Source organism: Homalodisca vitripennis, unplaced genomic scaffold (assembly GCF_021130785.1).
Source record: "Homalodisca vitripennis isolate AUS2020 unplaced genomic scaffold, UT_GWSS_2.1 ScUCBcl_3288;HRSCAF=8735, whole genome shotgun sequence".
Lineage (NCBI taxonomy): Eukaryota > Metazoa > Arthropoda > Insecta > Hemiptera > Cicadellidae > Homalodisca > Homalodisca vitripennis.
This window is the reverse complement of record NW_025779565.1, coordinates 63452-90330: the sequence shown is the minus strand read 5'-3', so window position 1 is coordinate 90330 and position 26879 is coordinate 63452. Positions and strand designations below refer to the sequence as shown.

Here is a 26879-nt window from a genome sequence, read left to right as displayed (position 1 = left end):
ACAGTGAAAGGTGGATTATCAGAGACTATTCAGAAACCGACAGTAGTATGCCGCTATAACGATTATATGGGAGGGGTTGATTTAGCCAACCACTACATCGCATCTTATGCTTTCACCAGAAAATCTGTTAAGTGGTGGCGAAAAGTGTTCTTCTGGCTGTTGGAAGTAGCAGTTGTGAACTCATTTATTTTATGTAATACAAACAGACCTCCTGGAAGGAAAAAAATGAGACAAAGAAATTTTAGGAAAAAACTGATTGTATCATTGGTTGGTGATTTTAGAAACCCTAAGAAGCATAAATTGCCATCTGCGAGCCAAGATAAAGAAAGGCTTAACGGAAGACTCCATGTACCAAATTTTCTAGATGCAAGTAAGAGCAAGGACTGTTTGGTGTGCAGTAAGCAAAAGACTGGCAATAAAGGAGACAGGAAAAGAACCAGGATGTTTTGTGATTCTTGCCCAAACAAACCTGGGCTCCACCCAGGACTCTGTTTCACAAGGTATCATACGATGAAAAAATTTAAGTTAGAATAAGGTAACATCATGGGTTACATTTTACAATTCTCTAATCATTACTTTTTGTACTTAACAATACTTGTTTATCTCATTCTCAATGGTGTGTTACGTAATAAGGTGTTTGTTTTATTAAATATTTACATGCATATAAGATAGGAACACGTATATTTTATTTTTTATATTGTATATTTCCCTTTTTTGTCCTTAGGAGTACTTATTTATCTTAATTACAATGGGTTTTGCTGTGTTATACGGTATTAATGTTGTCATGTGATAAAACATAACAATACACATTTTAGACTACTTAGTTTGGCACTTGTTTTTGTGTGTTATTTTAGGAATTTTTAATATAAGAAGACTTGTTTTTATTATATTTTGCATCTGATTTGAATAAACAATAATTATGAAAAATCAGCAAATATATTTAACCTTCTAAGTATTACTTTTGTACTTAACCCTTTCGATCCCAACGTCCTATTTTTAGGACGTTCGGAAAAAAATATTTTTCGAATATAATAAATTGCAGTATAACTACAATTATTATATCAGAGTACTCGTAATGAACCGGCCTACAAAGTTACAGTAACTATCGATACTTTTTATTCGATGTGTCGACGATGTTTTAGTTTGATTTAGATGGCCGTGGCTGTTTGGCGGCAAAGACCACGCCAGCTCTCATCGCTGTCAGTCATCTGCTGTGTGTTGTGTTTACAACGCCTTTGCTGCATTGTTCAGTGTTTACTTTGTGTTAATAACTTTTTCGTGAGCAACTTGAGTGAAATAAAATGAAACGGGCACATTCACCACTAAGTGATAACACTATAGGACGTTTAATAAACGAAGAGGAAGAAAACTATTGTAGTGAAGAACCTAGTTTGGCTGGCTCTGACAATGAAATAGTAAGTAGTTCTTCAGTAGATGATACTGATAATGATCCAACATTTAATCCTGATCAACCTGGACCATCAACCAGACAGTTTCGTCTAAATGTGAGTAGGCCTAGAATTGTATCACATGAGGAGTCAGACAGTGACAGTAGCGACTCTATTCAAAGTAGGCCTAATGTACGGCAACCTCGGGGAAGACCCCCTGGACCTATGCCTACTAATGATGAATCAGAATCGACCGATGAATTGAGTGGTGAAAATGAACAAGGATGGGTGGATGTGAATGAAGAGAATGATAGGGGTTATCTGCATCCATTTTCTTTCTTAGAACTGCCTGGAGTTAGACATTGCCCTCGTATAAATTCCCCAGTCATTGAATATTTTAGATTATTTTTCACAGTATCATTACTGGAAATGTTTTCTAAATATACCAACATGTATGCTGAAAGAGTTATTACAGCATACAATTCAAGCAAGGGGCCAAATGACAGTATTCGAACATGGCAACGTGTTACACCTGCAGAAATACAGGCATTCATTTGTGTCCTGATCAACATGGGTCTGAATCACAAGCCTACCATTGCAAGCTATTGGTGGACATCCTCCAGCCAGTCTACTGAATGGTTTAGGAGAATGTTCAGCCGAAATCGATTTCAAGACATACTGGCTTATTTACATATGGTGGACACAAGAAACCTTCCAAAACCGAAGGAACCAGATTATGATCCTTGTGCTCGTGTAAAACCTCTCATAGACCACATGAATCAAATTTCTAAGCGTCATTACACTCCCAACAAATTTCTGTCTATTGATGAGAGTATAATACCTACCAAATGCCACAATCCCCTGATGCAGTATATGCCAAAAAAACACCACAGATTTGGTGTCAAGTTGTGGTTGCTGTGTGATGCAGTAACACACTATTGTGTCCATTTTTTGGTCTACAAGGGAGCCAAAAATACAGAAAGACAACAGGTAAAAGAAACGGGTCTTGGTCACAATGTTGTCACTAAACTTCTCGACGTTGGAGGGTGTTTGTGGAAAGATTTCCATTTATTTGTGGACAATTTTTTTACCTCCATTAGACTAGCTAAATCTTTGTATGAAAAGTTTACACATATTACAGGTACAATCCGAATGAATAGGAAAGGGATTCCTCTAGAAATGAAAGAAAATTATACAAATGGCCAGAGAAAATATAAAAGAAAAAATACAATGCTGTTGCTAGGATACAGACAGAGAAAAACTCAGAAAAAACCTGTCCTGTTGCTGTCAACTGATGCAAAGGCTGGAGAACAACAACAATCAAAAAAAGGGGGAAACAAAATTTACATAACTATTAAACCCAAAGTAATCAGAGATTACAACAAGTACATGGGTGGAGTTGACAGCCATGACCAGATGTTGCATCAATACATGGGTGACCGTAAGTCAGCAAAATTTTGGAAAAAAATTACCCTCAATGTGTTATCTAGGATGATTCTAAACTCCTATATTTTGTACAAGGAAAACACCATCAATTCAATGTCTAGACTTAAATTTACAGTCACCTTAGTACATAGTTTGTCAGAAGAATGGTTTGATGTCAAAGAACAAAGACCCGCGATTGCTGCAGACTTCAATAACATTGTTCAAGAAGAACAAGGTGGAGGGGACGCTGATCAATTATCCATGTATTTTGAAAAAGTTCCTGATAAAAAGCAAAAAAATTGCTGTGTGTGCAGTGCAGCCAGTACCAGTAGGGGTGGTAAAAGGAAAAAGTCAAGTTACACTTGCAGGAAATGTAAGAAAGGCCTACACACAAAATGCTTCCCCCTCCATAAGTGTTAGTGTATACACACCACAAAAACGTTTTTATAAAAAATAAGTGTTATAAAACATTATATAAAATTCAAAATCAAATTAGACTTTATTTGGTGTTACAGTTTAATAATTTTAACTGTAGTATAATAACTTTATATGTTTTAGTACTTTTTAAACCTGTTTTTGATATAATTGTGTGATTACATCTTATTTTCTTTTGATATTATCTCAGCTATTTAAAAATATATTTCAATGAAAACTTGGGTTCTACTTCATTTATATGTGTACCAATAGAAAAATGTATTGTTTTTGACCTAGGAATTTTTTGAGGCTACTCCTTACCGTTGGAAATGCAAAATTTAGGAAATTATTTTTTTTGTAAGTAACAAATTTTTTTTACAAAACATTTTTGTGCATGATTACAAAAGTTTTGTTTAATGCATGCAATAGAGTGTACTTTGGGAAGTAAAACCATGAAAACTACATGAATTTTCATCAATAAATAAAAATTCTATGCAATTTTTAGCTAACGTCTACATTTCTAGTAAAATGTGGCTGGGACTGGTGCAGATACCTCAGCGCCAAGAGCTGGGAATCTGGCAGATCCCTACACAAAAATCTTGGGATCGAAAGGGTTAAGAATACTTGTTTATCTCATTTTCAATGCTGTGTGCTACATAATAAGGTATTTGTTTTATTAAATATTTACACGTATATAAGATAGGAACACGTATATTTTATTTTTTATATCGTATATTTCCCTTTTTTGTCCTTAGGAGTACTTATTTATCTTAATTACAATGGGTTTTGCTGTGTTATACGGTATTCATTTTGTCATATGATAAAATATAACAATATACATTTTAGACTACTAGTTTGGCACTTGTTTTCTGTGTTATTTTAGGATTTTTTTAAGTTAAGGAGACTTGTTTTTATTATATTTTGTATCTGATTTGAATAAAAAATAATTATCAAAAATGAGCAAATTTATTTAATCTTCTATACCTTTTATTTTATAAAAACCTACACTTTGGTATGTGTTTACTTACAAATTATTTAATAATATAAAACTATTTTCTAGAATAATGATTTTCATACACTATAAACTAGATAGTTTAAATAATGTGCAAAAGTAAAAACAAACTATGTAGCATAAATAAAAGATTTAAATATCTGGACCTTTAAATGGCCATTTAAACATCTCTACAATGTAGTAGTAAACAAATACCAGAGCGCTAGCGTCATCTGAGTTGTCCTTGCAACAGAGCTGGACGAGACAAAGTTGTAAGCCAGCGATGCTGGACATAAGAGCTAAGGGACAGGCAGCTGTCATTTCTAACCAGAGTAGTAGGGGGGAGTGCTGTATCCAGGTATACTGGATATGAGAGGGCGAAGGGTTAACAATTAAAATGTACTATTGTTAGCAAATACAAGGTGTGACTGAAAGAACATCAGTATCTTTTATTGTGGAGGTTTGATTGTATATTTACAGAAATAAGGACTTTTGTCATTACCGCATTATAATTAATAAAAATATCAACGCATTCAAACTTCATCACATTTTAACAGTTAGTATTAAAATGGATTTCATGGATCTTTTCTCAATAACACTCTAATAAAATCACATACCTTTACAATAGTAACTGGGTGTGTAAAGGCCAATGTCACTAGTCGATATTAAAAGTATATCGACACCAACACGTGGCAAAGCCAGTCCCAGCGTGTATACCAAACAAACACTACATTTAAAAGCTACCATCATGCTTAATTTACAAACTTCTACATGGTAAATACAGCTTTTTTCCAACATTTGTTTTATGTTTATCTTGAACAAATTGACTGGCATAGTTTGAATGAAATTAGGTATTACATTATAAAATTTAATCCCTTGGTATTGGAAACTTTTCTGAGTGAAACTAAACACTTGCTAGATTCAGATTCAGATTTTATTCACCGTTAAATAATATCTTGTATTACAATAGGTTTCGTCATTGGTACACAAAAGTACTAAAACTATGTTAAAATATCTAAACAATCAGAAATTAAAAATTCATCAGTAGTGTAAAAAGCTTTAGAGATAGCCACTTAGAAATAGAAATTTTAAACTTATTAATAAGCTGATTCTTAACTAACATTGGTAACTTGTTAAACATCTTTAACTGGTAGCTAAAGCTCTTATGGCTTTTATCAAGTCTTATTCTAGGACAAGGGCGGATCCAGAGGGGGGGGCGCGAGGGGCGCGCGCCCCCCCCTCGGTAGTCACAAATTCAAATTTTTGTTTGTTTATAAAAGATTTAAGCTTAAAGTAATACTATATTGTTCGTTAGTAAAGGGTGCTTTCATCGGCCACACTATTACTAACTATTCGTAATTGGTACTGTCGGTGTTTCAAACATACATTTTGTACTTAAGATTGTAGATTTAATTCGTGTATGAGTAGAGGGGAGGTGGTAACAGTGCGTATGATCACCGGAAGGGGTGGGGGAGCGGTGCGTGCGCATGAGTCGTCCTAGTCCGCCCGCCCCAACGATAGGCCTACACCACACCGCCTACTACGGCCACTCAGTTGATTCAGTGCGTACGTTCGTGAATATCGTGAAGTACCCGTTCGCTTGTGTTTAATAGCTTTTTGAGTGTTAACAGATTTTTGTGCAATATGGATCGTTATCTTGTTAAAAGACCAAAGTTAGACAGTGAAGTTCCTTCTTCAAATGTTGAGGTTTCCACCCAGCATGAGGTTACAGACGTGCCGCTGCCACCACAATCGGCGCCATCATCCTCCAATTCACAAGTTAGTATCTCCGAAAACATGTGCTCTTTCGACATCGGGTCTCACATTAATAACATCTCTAAGATGAGTGACCATACTAAGTATAGTATTTTTACTAATCATTGGAAGCCTAAAAAGGACTTTAAGTTTCCTACATCCTCTCATGTAAAACGAGGACGGGAAGAACAAAGAAAAGCTAATATTGGCCATTTTGAAAAGTATCCATGGTTAGTTTTTTCAGAAGCTAAGCAAGGGCTATTTTGTAAATTTTGTGCAGTACTATGCCATCAAAAGTTAGTTGGAGGACAGCATACAGTTTCTTTAAAGAAATTAGTTACTGAACCTCTACAGAAATATGCTAAACTCTCAGGCAAGGACGGAGATTTAGAAAGTCACGCAGCGACACAATATCACAAAGATGCTGAAATTGACGCCAAACATTTTATATCTGTTTTTGAAAACCCTGAGGGAGAAATTCTTAATTTGTTAAACGAAAATAGGAAGGCCCAAACCATGCAGAATCGTGCAAGGCTTGTGCCAATAATTAAAACTATTTTGTTGCATGGTAGGCAGAACATACCCCTTAGAGGTCATAGGGATGATGGCAGTTTGATTGAAGTTGGAGATGATCCAGTACAAAATGACGGCAATTTCAGGGCACTTTTGCGATTTAGAATAGATAGCGGGGATGTTCAGCTTGAAGATCATTTGAAGTCTGCAGGAGCAAACGCCACTTACATCAGCAAGACAACAGCTAACTGCCTTATAAAATGTTGTTCTGATGAAATTTTGGAAGTGATAACTCAACGAGTATCAGAAGCTAAATATTATAGCATAATATTTGACGAATCAACAGATGCGTCTCATACTTCTCAGCTAAGCCTTAGTTTACGTTACCTGTATAACAATGCTATAAGAGAAGACTTTGTAGGTTTTGTTGATCTCCACGGTACGGGTACGAACTATTCTGATCAAGAAGTTGAACCTGTTATCACGGGGGAGGTTTTAGGACAGTCTGTGCTGAAATTCATGCAACAGCTTGGTTTGAACATGAATAACTGTGTAGGGATCGGTTGTGATGGATGCTCTGTCAATATGTCTGACATGCGAGGAGCAGTGACAGAAATTAAAAAAATTGCCATAAACAGCACCTTAGGTGGCTGCAGTAATCATGCATTGAATTTGGCTATTTCAAAGTGCAATAAAGTCCAAAGCGTGAGAAATGCAGTAGGCACTGTAAAAGAGATTTCTAGATTTTTCACCTCCTCGGCCAAACGGAACTCTATTTTGAAAAAAGTACTGGGACATCAAATGAGAGGATATTGTGAGACCCGTTGGGTAGAACGGCATGAATCAATTTTTGAGTTTACAGAAGACCTAACAAAAATAGCCGAGGCACTTAAAATTGTCTCAAAGTGGAATGATAGCTCAACAGCAAGCAAAGCAAATTGCTTATTGTGCTCTATCTCCACTTGCGAGTTTATAATAACTATGCATTGTCTTAGTGATATAACGGATGCAACCTGTGTTCTTAGTAAATATCTTCAGTCAGAAACCATAGACTTGTGTTCAGCAAGAGACAAAGTAATGCACACAATAAAAGTACTTCAGAATAAAAGGCAAAATCCTGATCAATTCTTTTCTCTGATTTTCAATACTGCTGATAAGACTATGGAGTCTATGGGCATAGAAGTTCGTATTCCAAGAATTGTGGGACAGCAAGTAAATAGACCAAACTACCCCTCAACGTCCAGTGACAGTCGGGAATGTACAATACAACATTGGAAAAAATCCGCATACATAACAATCCTGGATAACATTATTGCAGATATGACAGATAGATTTTCAAGCGATTCACTGGAGTGTTATATGCTGAACCTAACCGTTCCGACAAACTTGGACAAAATAGTGGATATGAAATCTAGTTTTGAGCCCATATGTATGAAGTATTGCAGTTTAGTGTCATTGAACAAAAACACGATGCTACTGAAACTTATGAACGAAGTATGCTCCCTCAAGAACATTCCTAATTATAATGAATTTAAGACTATAACTAAAGCAATGAAATGTTTTGAAGCATTAAATGAAAACAGCTACCCTCTTCTAAGGGCTTTGGTACAAATTCTGCTTACTCTTCCAATTTCAATAGGTAAGTAATTTTTGTTTATACTATTTTTTCAAAATTATTTATTAGCAGATAATTTCTAAAACCAGTAAAACTAATAGTATTTTCTTAAATCGTGTGGTTGTTAGTAAAAAGTATTTTTTTCATTGGTATGAAACATTTGACCTTTTTTGCCAATCTGTTAGAACTTATTGTTTTTTCCAACAGCAACGGCAGAACGATCTTTTTCAACTCTGAGAAAATTGAAGTCATGGATCAGAACAAGGATGGCAGAGGATAGGTTGACTGGACTCGCTCTGCTAAACGTGCACAGGGACATCGAAGTATGCCCCGAAAAAGTCATTAACAGATTTGCAAGCCAAAAAAACAGAAGACTCGATTTTGTACTTTAAAGATAAAATTTTGTATTTTTACAACTTTTGTCAGATTATATACAGTTTATTGGAAATATTACATTGTTTTCATTTATCACTTTAGCCCTTTTTTTCATTAGTATACAATAATAACATTATATGTCAAATTACAGAGCTTTGACTACCAACATGAATCATATGTGTAAAAAATCTCCCAAAATCTCAGACCGCCCCCCCCTCACAAAAATCCTGGATCCGCCCTTGTTCTAGGAAAGGCCAAGTTAGACTTATACCTAGTGTCATATTCATGTATTGAACTCTGACTGTCAAATGTATTTATATTTTCTCTAACATGAATTACATTGTTATAAATATATAGGGAAGCAAGGGTCATAATATTCAAGTTTGTAAAACTGACTCGACAGGAATCATTGTAACCAAGTCCAGCTATAATTCTTACTGCTTTTTTCTGCCATAAAAAGAGTTTTTTTGCAGAACTTGAATTACCACATAGTCTTATTCCATAAATTAAATGAGTATTAAAAAGGCCAAAATATGTCATTAACAGTACATCTAGACTTACAGTAGGTTTTAACTTACGCAACAGGTAGTTTATTCTTTCTAATTTCTTACAAATATTATTTACATGTACATCCCACGTTAATGTGGTGTCAATATGTATACCTAAAGGTTTGACACGTTTGGCAAAGTAACTATCAATAGACAGATTTTTATTTAAAGAAAAAATTATGTTTTCTGTTTTGCTTTCATTAATAACTAAACTATTAGCTAAAAACCAAGTTTTTGACAATTCAATTGCATTAGATAATTTACCTTTAACCTTATCTGCATTGTTGCCTAAACAGACAAACGTTGTGTCATCAGCGTATAAATACAGAAAAGGTAGGTACATTAAAACTAAAATCATTCACAAAGACTAGAAAAAGGAAGGTCAAAATACTGAGCCCTGAGGTACACCAGCAGAGACATTTAGAAATTCAGATTTACATTTATTTACTACTACTATCTGTTTTCTATTGGAGAGGTAGCTTTGGATTAGTTGCAGTTCTGAGCCCATAACTCCATAGAATTTTAACTTATGAAATAAAATAGTATGATTGACTGGATCAAAGGCTATCTAATAAACTAGATCCAACAGTTTTTTATTTTATAACTCACTTAAAATATACTCAACAATAGTTTCCAGAGCAAGAGAGGTGGAATGCTTAGGCCTAAAACCATACTGATGTCTGTACATTAGATTATTGGCAATAAAATAATCATACAGTTGAGTCATTAAACATGATTCTATTATTTTACTAAACAGGAATGATGGCAATGGGGCAATAATTTTCTGCAAAACGATTATCCCCCTTCTTAAAAATAGGTGTTATCTTAGCAAATTTTAAAAAAGTTTGAAACTGACCCTGGAACATAACTAGATTAATTAAAAATGTAAGTGGTTCTATAATTGATTCAATGATGTTCTTAATTAAAAAATTTGAAAACCCATAGACATCCTCACTACGAGAATTACTAAGTTTAACAACAATATTTTTAACAGTTTTATCAGCTACCATTTCCACCTAAAACTATGAGAAACATTTGCATTAGACAAATTACGCACTAAATCCATATAATGTATTTTTATTTACATTAGTTTGGTTACAGGAATTCATATTAACAGGTACATTGACAAAATAATTATTTAACTCGGTCGGGGAAGTAGGTATTTTACATTTTTCATTGACTAGGTTCCCATTATTTACTGTGTTGTGGACAATTTTCCAGGCAGCTTTGCATTTATTATGCGAGTTCTTAATAAATAAATTGTTTGCAGCTAATTTAGCATCATGTATTGATTGGTAATACTATTTTCGAAACTTCTTAAAAACTACTTTGTCCACAATGGACGAGGGGTTGATTTCCACTTATCATACAACACTAATATATAAGAATGCACTAATTTTAATTCCTGTGTGTACCAATTAGTCGACATCTTAGATTTAGCATTATTTTTACAAGTAACAATAGAACAATACATATTAAAATAATTAGACAAAACATGAACGAACACTGAAAAGGCAGTATGTACATCAGTTAAACTATATATATATATATATATATATATATATATATATATATATATATATATATATACCTACAGTTCCAATCAATAAAACTAAGGCTTTGGCTTAAATCACTAATACTGTCATTATTCATTACACGTTTATCACAAGAATGCATATCATTATCTTTTATATTATTTAAAGTAGGCTTACTATTACAAGATGTGGTTAAAAAAATCCACCCACATGCCAGCATGGTGAAAAATAATATCCTGACCTAATAAGAAACATATCGTCCACTCTTTATTAACATTTGTGAAAACATTTTCCAGGCATGCCTGATTACGTGTAGGTTTTGTATTTACAGGATACAGTTCCACAGATCTAAGAATATTTAAGAAATAATTAACTTCTGGATTTTCTGATTTAGATAGATTGAAGTCACCTGAAAGCCCAAAGTATTTAAAAGATGGATAGATAAGAGATGGATAAGTATTTTTTCTAGGCATTCAATAATGTTATTAAAATCTGTGTTGGGTGTGCGATACACACTTAAGACAATAAAACTATAACCTATTAATATTTAATAATTCAAAAGAAATGCCAGTTCTGACTAAAACTGAAGTACCGCCATGCACCCTAGGAGGCCGTCGGCAGTAGCTCGCACCAACGACAAATCCCTCTGGAACATACAATGATACTTCATCATCTGCAAGCCAATATTCCGTAGACATATAACATGTGTTTGACTGTCTTTTTAGATTAACTCCAGATGATCAACTTTATTTCTTAATGATTGAATATTTATTGAGAAAACTGCAAGTGGGCCTAGGCCTTGTCCCTCATTATGTTTACTATAATTAGGTTTATGGAAAGCTACAGTATCACTTATGAGACTCCTATGAATCAAGAATCAAGAATCTGTTTATTGTCGTCCCACAATATTACAATGCATTGACAAAGTCATTTTGTTATACATTTACACAGTATAACAAGATAGTATAAAATAAAATACATACTAGACACTTATGGTTAAAAGTACAAGTCAAAAGGAAATAAAATCTAAAAGGCTAAATCGTCTATACTACACAGAAGCATTTCATCTATACTATAAAAGGCTTTTTCTTTTAACCACTTAATTACAACATTTTTAAAGTTTTTACAGGTAACATCCTTAGCAGACATAGGCAGCTTGTTAAACAGTTTGATACCAATATAAGAGTATGCGTGCTGAGTTTTTGTTAGTCTAGCGTGCTTTAGGTCAATAAGGTCTCGTTGTCTAGTGCAGTAGTCATGCTTAGAGCGTCTAAGTTTAAATAAATCTAGATTTTCCTTAACATACATTAAGCTTTGCAAGATATAAATGGAAGGAACAGTGAGTATACTATGCTTTATAAATAGTGGCTTACAAGAGTCAGTGACATTAAAATTAAACATTATGCGCAAAGCTTTCTTTTGGCATGAGAAGACCTCCTTAGCCCCACCTGAATTTCCCCAAAGAAAAGTTCCATACAAAAGATGTGAGTGGAATAATGCAAAGTATGCTTTCATTAATAGACTACAGCTTGTACAGGTTTTAAGTTTTTTTAGTAAAAATATAACTCTAGACAACCGAGCACAAAGAGCATCTGTGTGATGTTTCCAGGTAAGCTTAGAGTCTAAGTTAATTCCAAGTAGCTTAACTGACTTAGTTACAGAACTGGTGCTTAGGCTAAAGATGATGTTTTCTGTCTTATCTTCATTCACACATAGGCCATTGGCAGAAAACCAGAGGTTGGACCTTTCTCTCATATATGTGATCATGGCTGCATTGATTTCAGGATTTAAGTTAGAGCACATTAACGTAGTGTCATCAGCATAAAGTACACATTTATTAGGAACAAAATTTGGAAAATCGTTAATAAAGACAGTGAATAAGAAGGGACCCAGGACAGAGCCCTGGGGAACCCCGCTTACCACCCGCTTAAGATCCGACCTCTGTTCGCCTATTTTAACAAACTGGTATCGCTGTGATATATAAGAAGTTATAAGTGATAATTCGTTACCTTCAACTCCATAGTACTTTAGTTTCTTAATAAGTTCTTGGTGAGGCACAGTATCAAAAGCCTTGCTTAAGTCCAATAGCAAAGTGTTAACTTCTTCTTTATTTTCAAAACTATTAATAATATATGAGACAACACTCTCAACAGCCTTAATAGTAGATAAGCTTTGCCTAAAACCAAACTGTGCAGATAAAAGCAGGTGGTTAAATTCAAAATAATACTCAATTTGACACTTAATAATATATTCAACCAACTTAGATAAGACAGGTACCAAGGCAATAGGTCTGTAGTTATTTACATTATTTTTATCACCTTTCTTATAAATAGGGACAGTGACTGTTACTTTTAGGCACTGTGGGAAGAGTCCAGCGTTGAACATCCAGTTTACAAGAAAAGTAAAAGGATACAAAATTTCACAAATTATTTTTTTAATTACAAAATTGGAGAGTCCAAAGACATCCTCAGCTCTTGAGTTACTAAGCCTAGTGGTTGTCTTAAGAATATCAGTAGGATTTACAGTGTGCCATTTTAAAGATGGTGCCTTAGGTCCATTTATGCCAGACGACTCTATCATATCACTGGAACTAGCTATATTTAAGCCTAAATTAACATTTGTACTATTTACATGACTAGAAATATTTACAAAATAGTTGTTAAATTCATTAACAGAGATAGGAGGTAGCGTTTGAGAGCATTTTTTTGAAGCACGCCCTGTTTCTGTATTAATTACTCTCCAAGCTGCTTTGCATAGGTTATGCGACTGTAATATGAATTCATCATTGGCGTTCTTTTTTGCTAAGATTATCTGGTTCCTATATAACTTCTTAATTCTCCTATGGTTTTCTAATAGGTCAGGATTAATTTTACATTTTTCATAACTTACATCAAGTAGTATCTTAATTTTAGCTAACAGAGGTGTATACCAACATTTGGGCTTTAGTACCTTATTGCCAAGATTATTTCCTAACTTAGTTTTCAAAGGACAGCAGTCATTAAAGTTGTGAGACACAACTTCCATAAAGTTGTTAAAAGCTACATCAAGATCATCTCCAGCAATTGCCTCTGTCCAGTCAGTGTTGCTTAGTCTATACTTTAATTTATTAATACTAACATCATTTAATACTCTGTAAGTATAGTTTGATTTTACAGACATATTAGCAGGCGAGGAAGAGACATCAGCATTCGTGCAGACTAATTTAAATATTAAAAGCAGACCCAGGTGGTCAGAAATATGAGCCTGTACTGTTTTACAACTATACATTGAGGGGTGAAGGTTTGAGACAAAATTATCTAAGCATGAATTTCCTCTAGTAGGTAAATGGTTGAGGCAAAAACAGTCGTAGGACTTGAGGGTGTTGATAAATTTAGTTTTTGAAGAGCTGCATCTATTGAGATCAACATTTAGGTCTCCCGCAATAACAATCTTAAAATTTCGATACTTAGCATTGTTGTTAACAAAATCAAGAAGCTGAGACAACTTATATACAAAACCATCTAAAGATGAATCAGGGGTACGATATACAGCTATGACTAACAATTTTATAGTACCAAAGGCTATCATTACAGATTCAAACAGTTTAGGTTCACAAATAGAGTCAATATTTACAACCGAAAAAGGGTGTGGAAAGGCTTCCTTTACAAAAATTGCAGCTCCACCGTATGAAGATGTCCTGCAGAAGCTATCAGCCAAGATGAAATTATCTGGTACATATAGATTAATCTCGTCTTTGGTACACCAATGTTCATTCACACAAAGTATGTCGCAATTGGTACTGCTGTTAAATATGTTAAGTAAGTTCAATTTATTCCTTATAGACTGGATATTAATGTGGGCTAAGTGAAGTATAGTTTCACAAGGTCCATTAGGCCCAAGTTGGGAAGCACTTAAAATAGGCTTTTGGCAATATACTTGCACTGACGATAATAGTCCTATGTACCCGGTTCCTTTGCAGTCCCGGGTTCCAAAAAAGACATACCAGGAGCACTCTTACTAGAATATCTAAAGCGTGACACATAAATACCTGCAGGCCAGACATCCTGGTTGAACACATTCTCCCAAAGTGGCAGAGGGACACCAATTTTAAAGGAGCTGTAGCCTGGAAACCTATTTTTTTAGTTTAATTACTTCATAACTACCACTGACAGTATCGTTTAGGTACTGTTTCAGATCTTCACATTGAACATTTTCACCAAATCTAGACGCAAAAATGTGTCTGTATTTCTCCACAGCCCTCAGTCTTTCATTATTAACAGAAGCCCTACCTGTCAAAAACATGGGCTTTTTATTTTTATTTGTCATCGTATTAGGTAAACTATGTTGAGTTTTCGTATTAGGCCTAGGCCTATCACGCTTTTTGTAGGTAGTGATGGTCGTTACAGAACGTAATAGGATTTAATAACACTATTACCACGTAGTAGCCGTCACCGTTGTAATAGGTTACAACAAACACCCTATTATTTTTGTCACGTAAACATAACAGTTACTTAGTAAACGGCTATCTGAGAAACAGTCTGGATCTGTCACTTCTACCCATCACCCTATTACAAAAACTACGAGTAATACGGAACGAACGGTGTGTCACTGACACTGGATTCGTTACGTTACCGCTGTCACTATATTTGAGTTTTGTCACGTCATTCACACGTGATTCACAGACCATTCGTGTCGTGTTATGACACGAAAACTTCAATGCACTTGCGTTCTGACTCTGAGGGCTACTATCGTGTTTGTGCATTTCAAGTTGGTTATTGACAGTTCTAACCGTATTAATAGTTTAATAGTAGTGTTTTGGACTTTTTCCACTAGTTTTATACATTAATAAAATTGTGTTTAATAGTTTCACTCAGTTTTTGTAGTTAATATCTTTAATTTTGTGTGACTGGTGTGTGAAACAAAATGAACAGAAAACAGAAGACTAGTTATTTGTGGTCTTACTTCACAACTACGGATCCCGTAAGTAAAATTGCTAGGTGCGATTTATGTGGTCAATTGGCAAGTTTTAAAACTACAGTTTCTAACCTTAGAAAGCATTTAGAAAGAAAACATACCACTGTTGCTTTGCCACCGCCAGGAGGGAAACACTTACCGGTATCAAATGTGGTTGAACCCCTTGCTGTTCCTTCTTTGGCCTCTACTTTAAACAGGACTACATCGAACACCAACATTGCCATGCAGAATGTAAATTCTGACAACATTGCCACTAATAGTTCAATGTGTAATATTGTACCAAATAACCAACCAAGCATTAGGTCCTTCATACCTCAGCAGAAAAAAATTAGTGAAACCCAAAAGAAGAAACTAGACAAGCTCCTCTTAAATGTGTTTGTTCAAGATTACCAACCCTTTTCAGTAGTAGAGGACGAAGGTTTTAAAAAGTTCGTCAATGGTCTAAATCCAAACTATGTTCTGCCAAACAGAAAAACCATTTCATCTTCTATGATACCAGCAGAATATGAGATGTGTTTGAATGCTGTTCGACAAGAAATGCTAACAGTATCAAATGTTACTTTGACAACTGACACTTGGACCTCTTCAAACACAGAGAGTTATATGGCTCTAACTTCCCACCACATTTCTAACGATTTTGAATTAAAATCAATTTTACTTGAGTGTTCTGTCATCAGATCTTCTCATACAAGTGTAAACTTGGCGGTAGAAATAGACAAAATTGTAAAAAAATTTCACCTTGAAGGCAAAATCATGATCATTGTCTCTGACAATGCCAGTAATATTGTAGGGGCTATAACTAATGAACTAAAACTAAAACACTTCGGATGTTTCGCCCATACAATTAATTTAATTTTGCAGGATGCATTGAAGGTTTGTCAGAGCTTAACAGATCGCATAAAAGCTATAGTTTCTCATTTTAAAAGAAGCACTAGTGCTACAGAGAAGCTAAGGGAAGTACAGAAAAATTTGGGACTGGAACCCAAAAAACTAGTTCTACAAGTAGCTACAAGATGGAACTCAACATTTTATATGTTGCAAAGAATTTCAGAGTTGAAGGATGCTGTTAAAACGACAGTGGCTTTAATCAATAAAGAAATTCCAGTGCTCACCGAAGATGAATGGAAGACTTGCTCCGAATTGGTAATGGTTCTGGAACCATTTGAAGAAGTAACCAGAAATATCTCTGGGGAAAATTACCTTACAGCTAGCCAAGTGATTGGATTTATCAATGGACTAGTTTCTGTCTGCAATAAAATGAGAAAAGAAACCCTAAGCGAAGTCTCCAAACGTGTAGTTGATGAATTGCTCAAAGGACTAAAAACCAGATTTTCTAACATTGAAAACAGCAAGACTATAGCTTTGGCGACGTTGTTAGATCCACGTTTCAAGCTTGCAGTATTTTCAGATGAAAAATCAGCTGGATCCATAAAAACCTACTGCACTGAGCTCATGTCAGCCATATGGAGCAAGAAGACAAGCACTTCTGTGACGTCTGTCAGTGGAAGTCAGGAAAAAGACGATGGAAATCAGCCTCTTACAAAACAGGCAAAGTTTTCTATCTGGGCAGACCTTGATAAGATGATAGCATCCAAGAAACCGTCAGGTACGTTAAAATATATTAATCTGTAAACCATATTAAATTGGGTTTAAAAAACACTTTATTATCCACTTAAAATAATTGTATTTTCAGGGTTAAAGGCATCTGCTGTCATATTCAATTACGTGTTAAAACACTTTATTATCCACTTACAATAATTCATTGTATTTTCAGGTTCAAAGACATCTGCTGCAATTGTTGAAATGAACCGTTATTTAGACGAGGAATGCATCGGACGCTCAGAAAACCCACTACTGTGGTGGAAACAAAATGAAGTTTTTTACCCTCTGTTGTCACAAGTTGTAAAAAAACATTTTTGTGCAGTGGCAACATCGGTCCCCTGTGAGAGATTATTCTCAAAAGCAGGATACATAATTACAGAACGACGTACCAGATTATCAGGGAAACGATGTGAACAACTGTTGTTTTTAAATGCTAACAGATATTTAGTGCAATAAGTTTTTTTAGTTGTTCTTAGTTTAGTTTTCTTATTATATGTCAGGCAAACTGTGTTAAGAGCTGTTGTTTTATAATGCCGACATATTTTTAGTACAAGTTTTTTTAGTTGTATATTTTTACTTGCATATTGTAGTTGTAATATACTTTGTATATTTTTTCAATACGTTGTATCTCATAAATTACATTCTAAAAGGTATTGGCTTATCAACTTTATAGCCCTGGTTTAAGACTTAATAGTAACTTAACTTAAGTAAATTTTAAATGACACACTAGTTCATAAGCAATTTAGAATTACGAATAATAATATGTTTTAGTATTGCAACTCTAACCTGTAATTTCAAAAATTAAGTTGAATTATCAGTGTTTGCGGTGACGGGTGTTTGCTGAAGTTACGAGAGCTACGGCTGTAACGTAACTGTCACCATTAAATAATATGGTGACAGTGACAGACCGGCCGAGCGCGAGCGGAGCCACAGCGCCAGGCGGAGCCGGAGCTGTCCCGTAATAGGTGACAAAAATAATAGGCTACTGGAACCTATTACGGCTCCGTCACGTAACGTTGGAACCTATTACGTCAAAGTAACCGTAATTTCCATCACTATTTGTAGGTAACCTTAACAAACCCACTGTTATTGTTCAATTCTCCACTTCCTATATTATTCCCTTGTTCCAAGTCCAACGTTTCCGATGTCACGTCACCGCCGACAAAGTTACATACTGGAACTTGAACTTCAGAGTTGGTCGGTGACTCACAGTCCTCCGAATTAGTTGTAACTACTTTATTTTCAAAGCCGTTGCTGACCGCAGACTTTTTTTCCCATTTTCAATCATGATGTTTTTTCGTGCTACAGAACTGATTGGCAGCACTGATGAAACGTTTCTGCCACTAAAAAAAGATGTCCGACTGTCAGATTTATTAGCTACTGAAATCAAATCAAGACTATCTTTAATTTCTTGGTTAGAATTAGCATAAGAACTATCATTGCCATTTAAAATCATAGGACACAAGTTAGTGTTCTTGTGTGTAGATTTCAAAACACTAGAATAAGAAATTGTATTATCATTGCCGATTAAAACATCGCCAATTGCCTCAGTGTGGTTACTCACGATAGATGATAACCTGGCATTTTCTGCCTCCACAATGTCCAAACGATTGCATAGATCACGTTGGTTTTGCGTTAAATCAAGAATTTGGTCGGTTAGAATTTTTATATGTGAGATACAATCACACGTAGCACTATAGTCTTCTTTAATAAAAGGTTTGGCAGCCGGTAAGACACTTGCAACGGCACTGTTATCTTCAGGATCCACCCTACAACTGTCACATAGAAAATTAGACTTTTCACCTTTAGAAAATGAAAAATCTTTCCTCTCTTTCCCCGCACATGCAAAATGGAACCACTTAAGACACCTCCCCTCACACATAACTCCTCCAGAATGACTTGTAACATTTTTCGGACAAGCTCCACATAACGGATTCTTATTAGACGGCGCCATCTTGGCTGAGTCTCTCCACAGAGTTGAGGGTTGGAGTTTAAAACTTCCTTGTGGGAGTTTAAGTTTCTCTTGGTCACAAATTTAGACACAAACACTGTACTGGGCCAAAAGTCAGGTGAAAAAATATCTTTAAACTTGCAGGTACACCTACCTTGAAGTCCTGCACACACCAGAGCGATACTCCGCGCGATACCATGGTGGCTTATGGAGCCGCACACACCAGAACGAACTGCGATACGCGATACCGAATCGATTGCGATACTGTAGCGATATTATCGCAGTAACGCTGCATGCACTGTTCGCAGCGCTTTATCGCAGCAATACAATGCGGCCAAACCTGAACTACTCAGTTTTGTCTGTCCATTGCACCTGTAAACAACATGTCGTGTATCACTGAACACTTACTTGAAGTTGTGTATACATACCCGGTGCTCTATGATTTAAATAACAAGGATTATAAGAACATACGGAAGAAGGACAAGATCTGGGAGGACATCGGAAAGACACTGAATACCTCTGGTAAGTATCAAAATTGCTGGCACCAAGAAGAACTTTAACCTTTCTTCCAGGATAGAGGTACTGCAAAATATTTAATGAACCAAGCCTACGTAATTATGTTTTGTGTGCATATAATTGTAGCCAGTTTATTGTTTATTACCACCACGTGGTAAGTGATGGTAAGGATGTTTGGTACAGTGATGAGGAAGCAGCTTGAGCTACAGGAAGTAGTGACGCCGTCTACCGTGGGAACGTCTGCCCTTGTTAAATTCCCGAGTCCTCGCAGGACTCGTAGCCAGTAATCCTAGTGGTCCTACCAATTACGCTTACTTTTTACATATTTTACATTGGTTCTTATGGCTGGGAAAGTCGTTTTACATACTGTAGCTAACATATAAAGCTGAGTTGTACAACCCATTATTCAATGATTATATTATGTAAATATGAGGCTGAGAGGGGAGGTGGTATGGCGTAGCATTATGCTGCGTTATATAGGGGGGGGGGGTTGGCTCAACGTTACGTAACTCACACATTTTACCCCTCTTTAAAAATTAAAAAATACGTAATATGTGTATGGCTCCTAAATTATATCAAATCACACAGTTGCAGAAAAAGGTGTAGTTTATTTAGTAATAAGAAAAGTAAATACAAATAAAAAGGTAATTAATAATAATAAATAATTCTTAATACAGCTAATTTCTTTAATTTTGAACAACTATTAATGGTTATTTGTACATAACTATAATTGTTCATGCTTGAGAAAAATTAGCTTTTGTCATTTAAAAGGTCTGCAACCATCTCACTTAGGTCGGGTTGTTTGTCTTGTCAAAAAATCGACAAACCTCTCGCGCACAATCACTGCATAACGAGGACTTCTCTTGAATTCTGGATTGAATCGAGAAAAAGCACCCCCTCGTGGCTCAGCAGCATATTCTTCAAGGCAGTCGAAGAAATCCTTATCAGAGTTCTTCGATCGTATGAAGTTGTGCAAAACGCACGTAGCTAGCACAATAACTTTAGCCAATTCCACTTTAACTTCCAATGGTCTATTGTAAATTCTCCACTTTTGTGAAAGTATGCCAAACGTATTTTCAACCACACCACGTGCTCTGCAAACATGGTAGTTGTACCTCCTCTTTCTTCGGTCTCGTCCAGCTTCTCTTCGTGGGAAGGGTTTCATAACATTTTGTTTCAGTGCAAATGCCTCATCACCTACTAAACAGTACGGGGTCTCCTGTTTTTGTCCAGGAAGAGGTGTGTCTTCAGTTAAATTGAGTTGATCTGTGTTGAACTTTTTTCCCATAACAGATTCTTCAAATATACCCTATCACCGTTTTTTCCATATCCTCCCACATCAATGCAAATGAAATTACAATCTGGATCAACAATACTCAACAAAACAATTGAAAACCTGTACTTGTAACAAAAGTACGTCGAACCTGAATTGGATGGACACTTGATAGTGACATGCTTTCCGTCAATGCTTCCCACGCAATACGGAAATTGCCATCTCTCGTAGAATCCAACAGCAGACTTTCCCCATACTTCTTTAGAGGGTTCAGGCAGATACAGAGGTTGTAGTCGTTGTATAATAGCATTGCAAACTTCCTCTACAATAAGACTCACCGTTGAAAACCCAACTCTGAAGCTGTGGCCAATGGTTTTTAATGAGTCTCCTGGGGCCAAGAATCTGAAACAAAGTTATGATTTTTTATAGTATTTGTAAGTTAAAACCCTTAACACAAAAACAACTCTAATAACATAAATTAATTAAATAAATTTTAAAACTCATTAAATGAAATAAATATTTTTTTGTAATACAATAAATTATTACATCTATTAAAAAAGTTCCAATTTTTTCTCTATTCAAGAATGTTGCAATATAATTTTTTTTGCAATTTTATTTCAACAGTTATTTTATTTGCAGATGACGAAATGAAAAAGAAATGGAAAGATATGCGTGATTGCTACATGAAATATCTTTGGGATTGCAAAACAACAACTGGTAAGGCAAAGAGAAACATAAAAAATGGACTTGGGCCACTCAGATGGAAAGGTTTAAGCTATTTATTGGAATGGCCTAAACTATGTCTAACGTGACAGCACCTGAAATTGAAGGCGACAACACAAACCATGATAAGCTTGTTGACGAACCCGATCAACTGGTTAACGATGGAGGTGACTATCAAGAAATGCCAGCACGCAGAGAAATAAATATCCATCCAAGAAGAACCGATCAACATGAATCTTGTTAGAAACTATCCTACGGCTAGTCCATCTGAACCAGCTGCCAAAAGAAGGAAACCTAAGTCACCTGGGAGCAACGTAGATAAGGTGATTCAGTACTTAGAGTGGGAAAATAAACCTGTTCTATATGCAACAGATCACCTGATGCTTGGATATTCGGAAACTATAGACTTTCACTCAGGCAAGGCAAACAGACGTCAAGTTCAAAATAGCACAAATAATAAATCAGGCTGAATTAGAGCAGATCCAGGAAGAAAACCTCTCCAGACCATGTAGCTCTTCTACGGGATCTTGGGTTGACTTGGGACTCAACTGCCTTACTTAGGCAGTACAGTGCAATCTCGCTAATCCGGCAGTATATCGGGATTGGTAGTGTCGGATTACCGGAATTGCCGGATTAATGGATGTATGGGTAAAAACGTACGAAAAACATACAAATGTACCCTACATTGAAATTTATTAGGAACCAGTTAAAGTATAGTTTAACATAAGTAGAACGCAAAAGTACAATTGAGGAGCTGGGTGCAAAAACGACCTGAGCAGCATCGGGTCGTATTTGCGTAAAACATCTTAAATACACGGCCTTTTAATTCCTAACATTTTGGTGTTTGTTTCATTCCAATATCTTTGAAATTGGCTGAACCGTGGATTTTTTTTGCAGCAGTGTTTGACTTGTTGATCACCTGTTGGACGTAAACACTAACACTTTGCTGTCTGCTGTGTTATTGTGAAGATTGTTTGGTTATGCGTCCATCGTTTTATTGGCGTAGTTAATAAGTGTCTTTTATTAGTGAATAATTAAGTGTCTTTACAGTTCTCATCCATGGAAACTGACAATGAAATGTCTGATGAAGAAAAGTCTGATGCTGAAATGTCTAATGACTCAAGTGAACTTTCAGAACATAGTGATCCTGGACCTTCGCGTAAGAGAGGGAGACGAAAGGAACGTGATAGCAGTACGTGGAAAAGAAATGTAAATAAAAAGAGGCGAGCTGAAGGTAAATCATTTGTTAAAAATACAATAAGGGGAAATGTTAAAGTTAAGGGTAAACAGTTTTCTGTCGTAACAACATGTTGCCCAAAGAAATGTTGTGATCGAGTTTTGAGAGCCCAACAAAATAAGATATTTGAACATTTTTATGCATTGGGTGACAAAGCAAACCAAAACTTGTATTTATCAGGATGTATGTTGAATAAGGACATTTTGACTCGGAGTACTAATGCAACAAAACCTATTGAAGCATTGTGGGAGTACAACATAAATGTACCAGAACTTAACGTAAGACATGCAACATGTCGAGAGTTTTTGCTTAAACTATTTCAAATATCTTCTAGAAGAATACGTACTGTTCAGGATACTCTAAAGAAAGGGAGCCTAGATTTTAAAGAAAAAAGAGGTACTCATAACAACAGGCCTACCAAAATAGATGACTCTGTGTGGAATTTGGTAGAAGAGCATTGGGTCTCATTACCCAATACCCCTTCACACCACGCTGCAAAAAAAAGCAAGCGACTCTATTTTGATAATTCCTCACTCACTGTTACAGCGCTTTTCCACTTGTTCAAAAAATATTTTCAAGAAAAAACAAACACACCTCTCTCCAAGATGAAATACAACACTTACTTTCAATACTTCAAAAAGAACTCTCCCTACTCATTTAGAAAACCTAGGTCAGATACTTGTGACATGTGTGAAAAGCTCAACTTTAAGTTAAAAGAAAATCCTAGTGACATGAACACAAAGACTATGTTGCAATTACATGAAAAAAAGGTTGCTGCTTATAAAGATTTAAAAAATAAAATGGTAGAAAAAGCAAAATCTAATGACACTCACAGTCTATTGTTGGAGTTTGACTACGGTCAAAATTTGCCACTGCCAAAATTGACAGTAAATTCTGTATTTTATAAAAGACAGCTGTGGTATTACGTGTTTAATATTCACTGCCATAACAATACCTCTAGCACTATGTATACCTACCTAGAGACTGAGTGTACTAAAGATCCAGACACTGTAGTTTCTTTTTTGTACCACTACATAGACAACAGACTAAAAGAGAATAAAAACTTCAAAGAAATCATTTTGATGTCAGACAATGCTGGAGGTCAAAATAAAAATCATAAAATGCTTATGTTTTGTTCATTTCTGGCTGTAAAGTTCAAAATTAAAGTTAGCCAGTTATTTCCTGTAAGAGGCCACTCTTACTGCCAGTGTGACCGCAACTTTGGGGCCTATTCAAACGTTTTAAGAAAAACTGCGAGAATGGCCACAACTCAAGAGTATGACAAAATAATTTCCAGTAAGTCTGAGCTGATTCATGGATATCAACATTTGAAAAACTGGAGTGCTTCGTTACTTGACTACTTCTTAGAATACAAGAATATAGTTTCAAAAAAAACTTCTTTCAAAATCCACCAATACTGCAGGCTCCAGTATAACCCATCAGGGACCATCTCAGCCTCCTCCAGCTACCTCGGTTCATTCATCCCATTCAACTTCCTTGTAAAGGGGGCCAACCTGAACCTTTTTATCCCTGAAGATATTCCTGGTATGCCAAGAAAACAGTTAAAACCAGCAAAAGAGAAAGACTTAACAAGTCTGTTCTGCTTTTTAAGTGCAGAAGAACAGTGTTGGTTCAATGATGTCATTGAAAAGCCCAAAGTAGATGACAATGTGGTCGCAGAAAACGAAGAAAGTGACATTGAAGAGGAGTCGGACTATGAAAACATACTCGCCTATGAGTTTCCTTAAACATTGTTCACTTTTCAAAGTTTAAAAAAACATTGAAATATGATCAGTTCAATTTTGAACTAATTTTTTCATTAATCCTTAATTAAGTTAATTTCTAACAAATGCTTTATTTGTATTTTTATACCAATTTGAATTATTAATAATAATAATATTCTTAAGACTGCAGTGTTTTAGTGCCATTATTTCAAACAGTATCCTTGTAATTTTTCCCAACCTATACTTTTATGCAAAAACGACACGTGACACTAGCTACTATTATGTTTAATAACTTTGGTATAAAAAATGATATCACTTAGCAACAGATATATTCTTTAACTAGAAGAATATAATGTTACAGAATATTACAATGTACAGCACTATAAAAAATATAATAAAAAGAAAAAAATCATGTCTAACTTTCAAAGCCCGTTTTCTCAAAACTCACTTTTCAGACTCAGGTCGTTTTTGCACCCAACTCCTCAATTGGAAAATAACTAAATACACAATAAAACGTAATAAACAAACAGTACAGTATGCCTAATCTGGCTGTGAAATAAATAACGGAAGGATACAGTACAACAAATTTGAAAATCAATATGTAAACTTACATACCGTAAAATGAAAAATCTGCATATGCTTATTCATTACAGGCAGGAAAAAAGTCTTCGATAGTTTTTTGTTTTTTAGCATCAAATGAATGCTTCAATACTTTTTCTTGAAGTCCTTTGAGTGTAAGGAGTTCAGAAGCTGACGCACTATTTTCGTCCGCCCAAGTTATAGCCGTGGTGAACGCACGCAGCTCCTGATTAGTGTTTACTGTCTGTGGAGCAGCTGCGACACAAACAGTTCCCCTCTCCCCTTCGCTGTCGAGTATGTCTGCTACTATCTCGTCGTCTGTCATTATTTGGTACAATTGTTCTTCTTCCTCCCCGGTGAACCAGTCATTTACATCAGTTTGCGTCAGGTCATTAGGATCATCCACAAGCTGCTCAATAATTGCGGCTCTTAAGTCATTTAGCTCAGTTTTGTTGTTCAGAGTCACTTTTTTCTGTTTTTCGTAATCCTGTAGTAACGTCAGAGTAAGCCACAATTTTTTCCATGAACAGACAATGGTTTTCGTTGAAAGTTTTTCCCGTGCACTAGCTAAGTTAAAAACAACGTCTTTAAGGTTAGTGTTCTTTAGTGCTGTAACAACACTCCCCTCTTTTGACAAAATACTGTACAAAAGGGTTTTTTTTGTAACTTGTCTTTACGGTTTGGATAACGTTTTGATCCATAGGTTGTAGTAATGGAGTAACACTTGGAGGCAAAAATAGTGCACAGATGTTGCCATCCCTTAATTCGTCTGCATTAGGATGCCCAGGGCAATTATCGAGAAGTAGCAATGCTCTAAGAGGCAACTTCGGTTTTTTCAAACATTTCTTGACTGATGGAACAAAGCTGTTATGAAACCATTCGTTGAAGAGAGTCTTTGTCATCCAGCGTTTTGTTTGGTTTGTGTATTCCACGGGCAAATTTACGTTCTTAAAACACCTGGGGTTTTTTGATTTACCAATCACGAGCATTGGTAATCTATGAGTGCCACTGGCATTACAGCACGGCATAAATGTGATTCGGTCTTTTGCCAACTTGCGGCCAGGTGCGCTTTCTTCAGCTCTGTGAACAAACGTTTTTTTTTGGCAAAAGGCACCAAAATAAGCCACTCTCGTCCGCGTTATACACCTGATCTGGGGTCAAGTTCATTTCTTCAACAGTTGTTATGAATTTTTCTATAAAGGGCTCAACCGATTCTTCATAGCACGACAGTCTTTCACCAATTAAGCTTAACAGTCTAATCCCGAAACGTCTTTTAAACTTGTCCAACCAACCTACATTGGCACGAAAGTCGTCCTTCTTCATTATTTTGTTGTAGAAGAACTTGGCTTTTTCCATAAGGATGTCACCTGAAATAGGTGTATGCTTGCTTCTTTCTTGTAATCTTCAACTTGGGGAAACTCACCTGATTTCAAGGTTTTTCTTGCAACAGCAGATTTCTCACTAGGCCTACTTTTGAAGAACGATTCAATTTTGTCCTTTTTGTTTTTAATGTCGTGTACTGTTGCACGACCAATGTTGTATTCTTTGGCCAAATGAGACAACTTATCACCTTTCTCTAAACGTTTTAGAATTTCGTACTTTTTATCGATTGTTAATCCCCATCGCACGCGCCGCGGAGCGACACTCCGCAAGTAGGTATATTTGTTGTTAGAATAGTGGTCAGAATGGGTTGAGCCTTGAGCCCGCGTGTAGCTTTCTCCCTCCATCTGTAGAAAGACGTGGCGCGCTTGTTGGGGCGTGT

General features: G+C 35.7%; 1 protein-coding gene and 1 long non-coding RNA gene across 2 annotated transcripts; one reads left to right on the top strand and one right to left on the bottom strand.

Annotated features, from left to right (window-relative positions):
* Positions 1-10320: 10320 nt before the first annotated feature.
* On the bottom strand, positions 10321-14918 carry LOC124372545. Its single transcript, XR_006923343.1, has 2 exons — positions 14587-14918; positions 10321-11205 (listed from the first exon to the last, which is right to left on the bottom strand). It is a non-coding gene; the product is annotated as an uncharacterized LOC124372545 (long non-coding RNA).
* A 22-nt stretch (positions 14919-14940) lies between these two features.
* LOC124372544 (zinc finger BED domain-containing protein 4-like) lies at positions 14941-18134 on the top strand. The gene is made up of 2 exons (XM_046830944.1): positions 14941-17118; positions 17287-18134. The coding sequence occupies exons 1-2, from the start codon at positions 15462-15464 to the stop codon at positions 17568-17570; spliced, it is 1941 nt and encodes a 646-aa protein (XP_046686900.1). The 5' UTR covers positions 14941-15461; the 3' UTR covers positions 17571-18134.
* The last annotated feature ends 8745 nt before the right edge of the window (positions 18135-26879 follow it).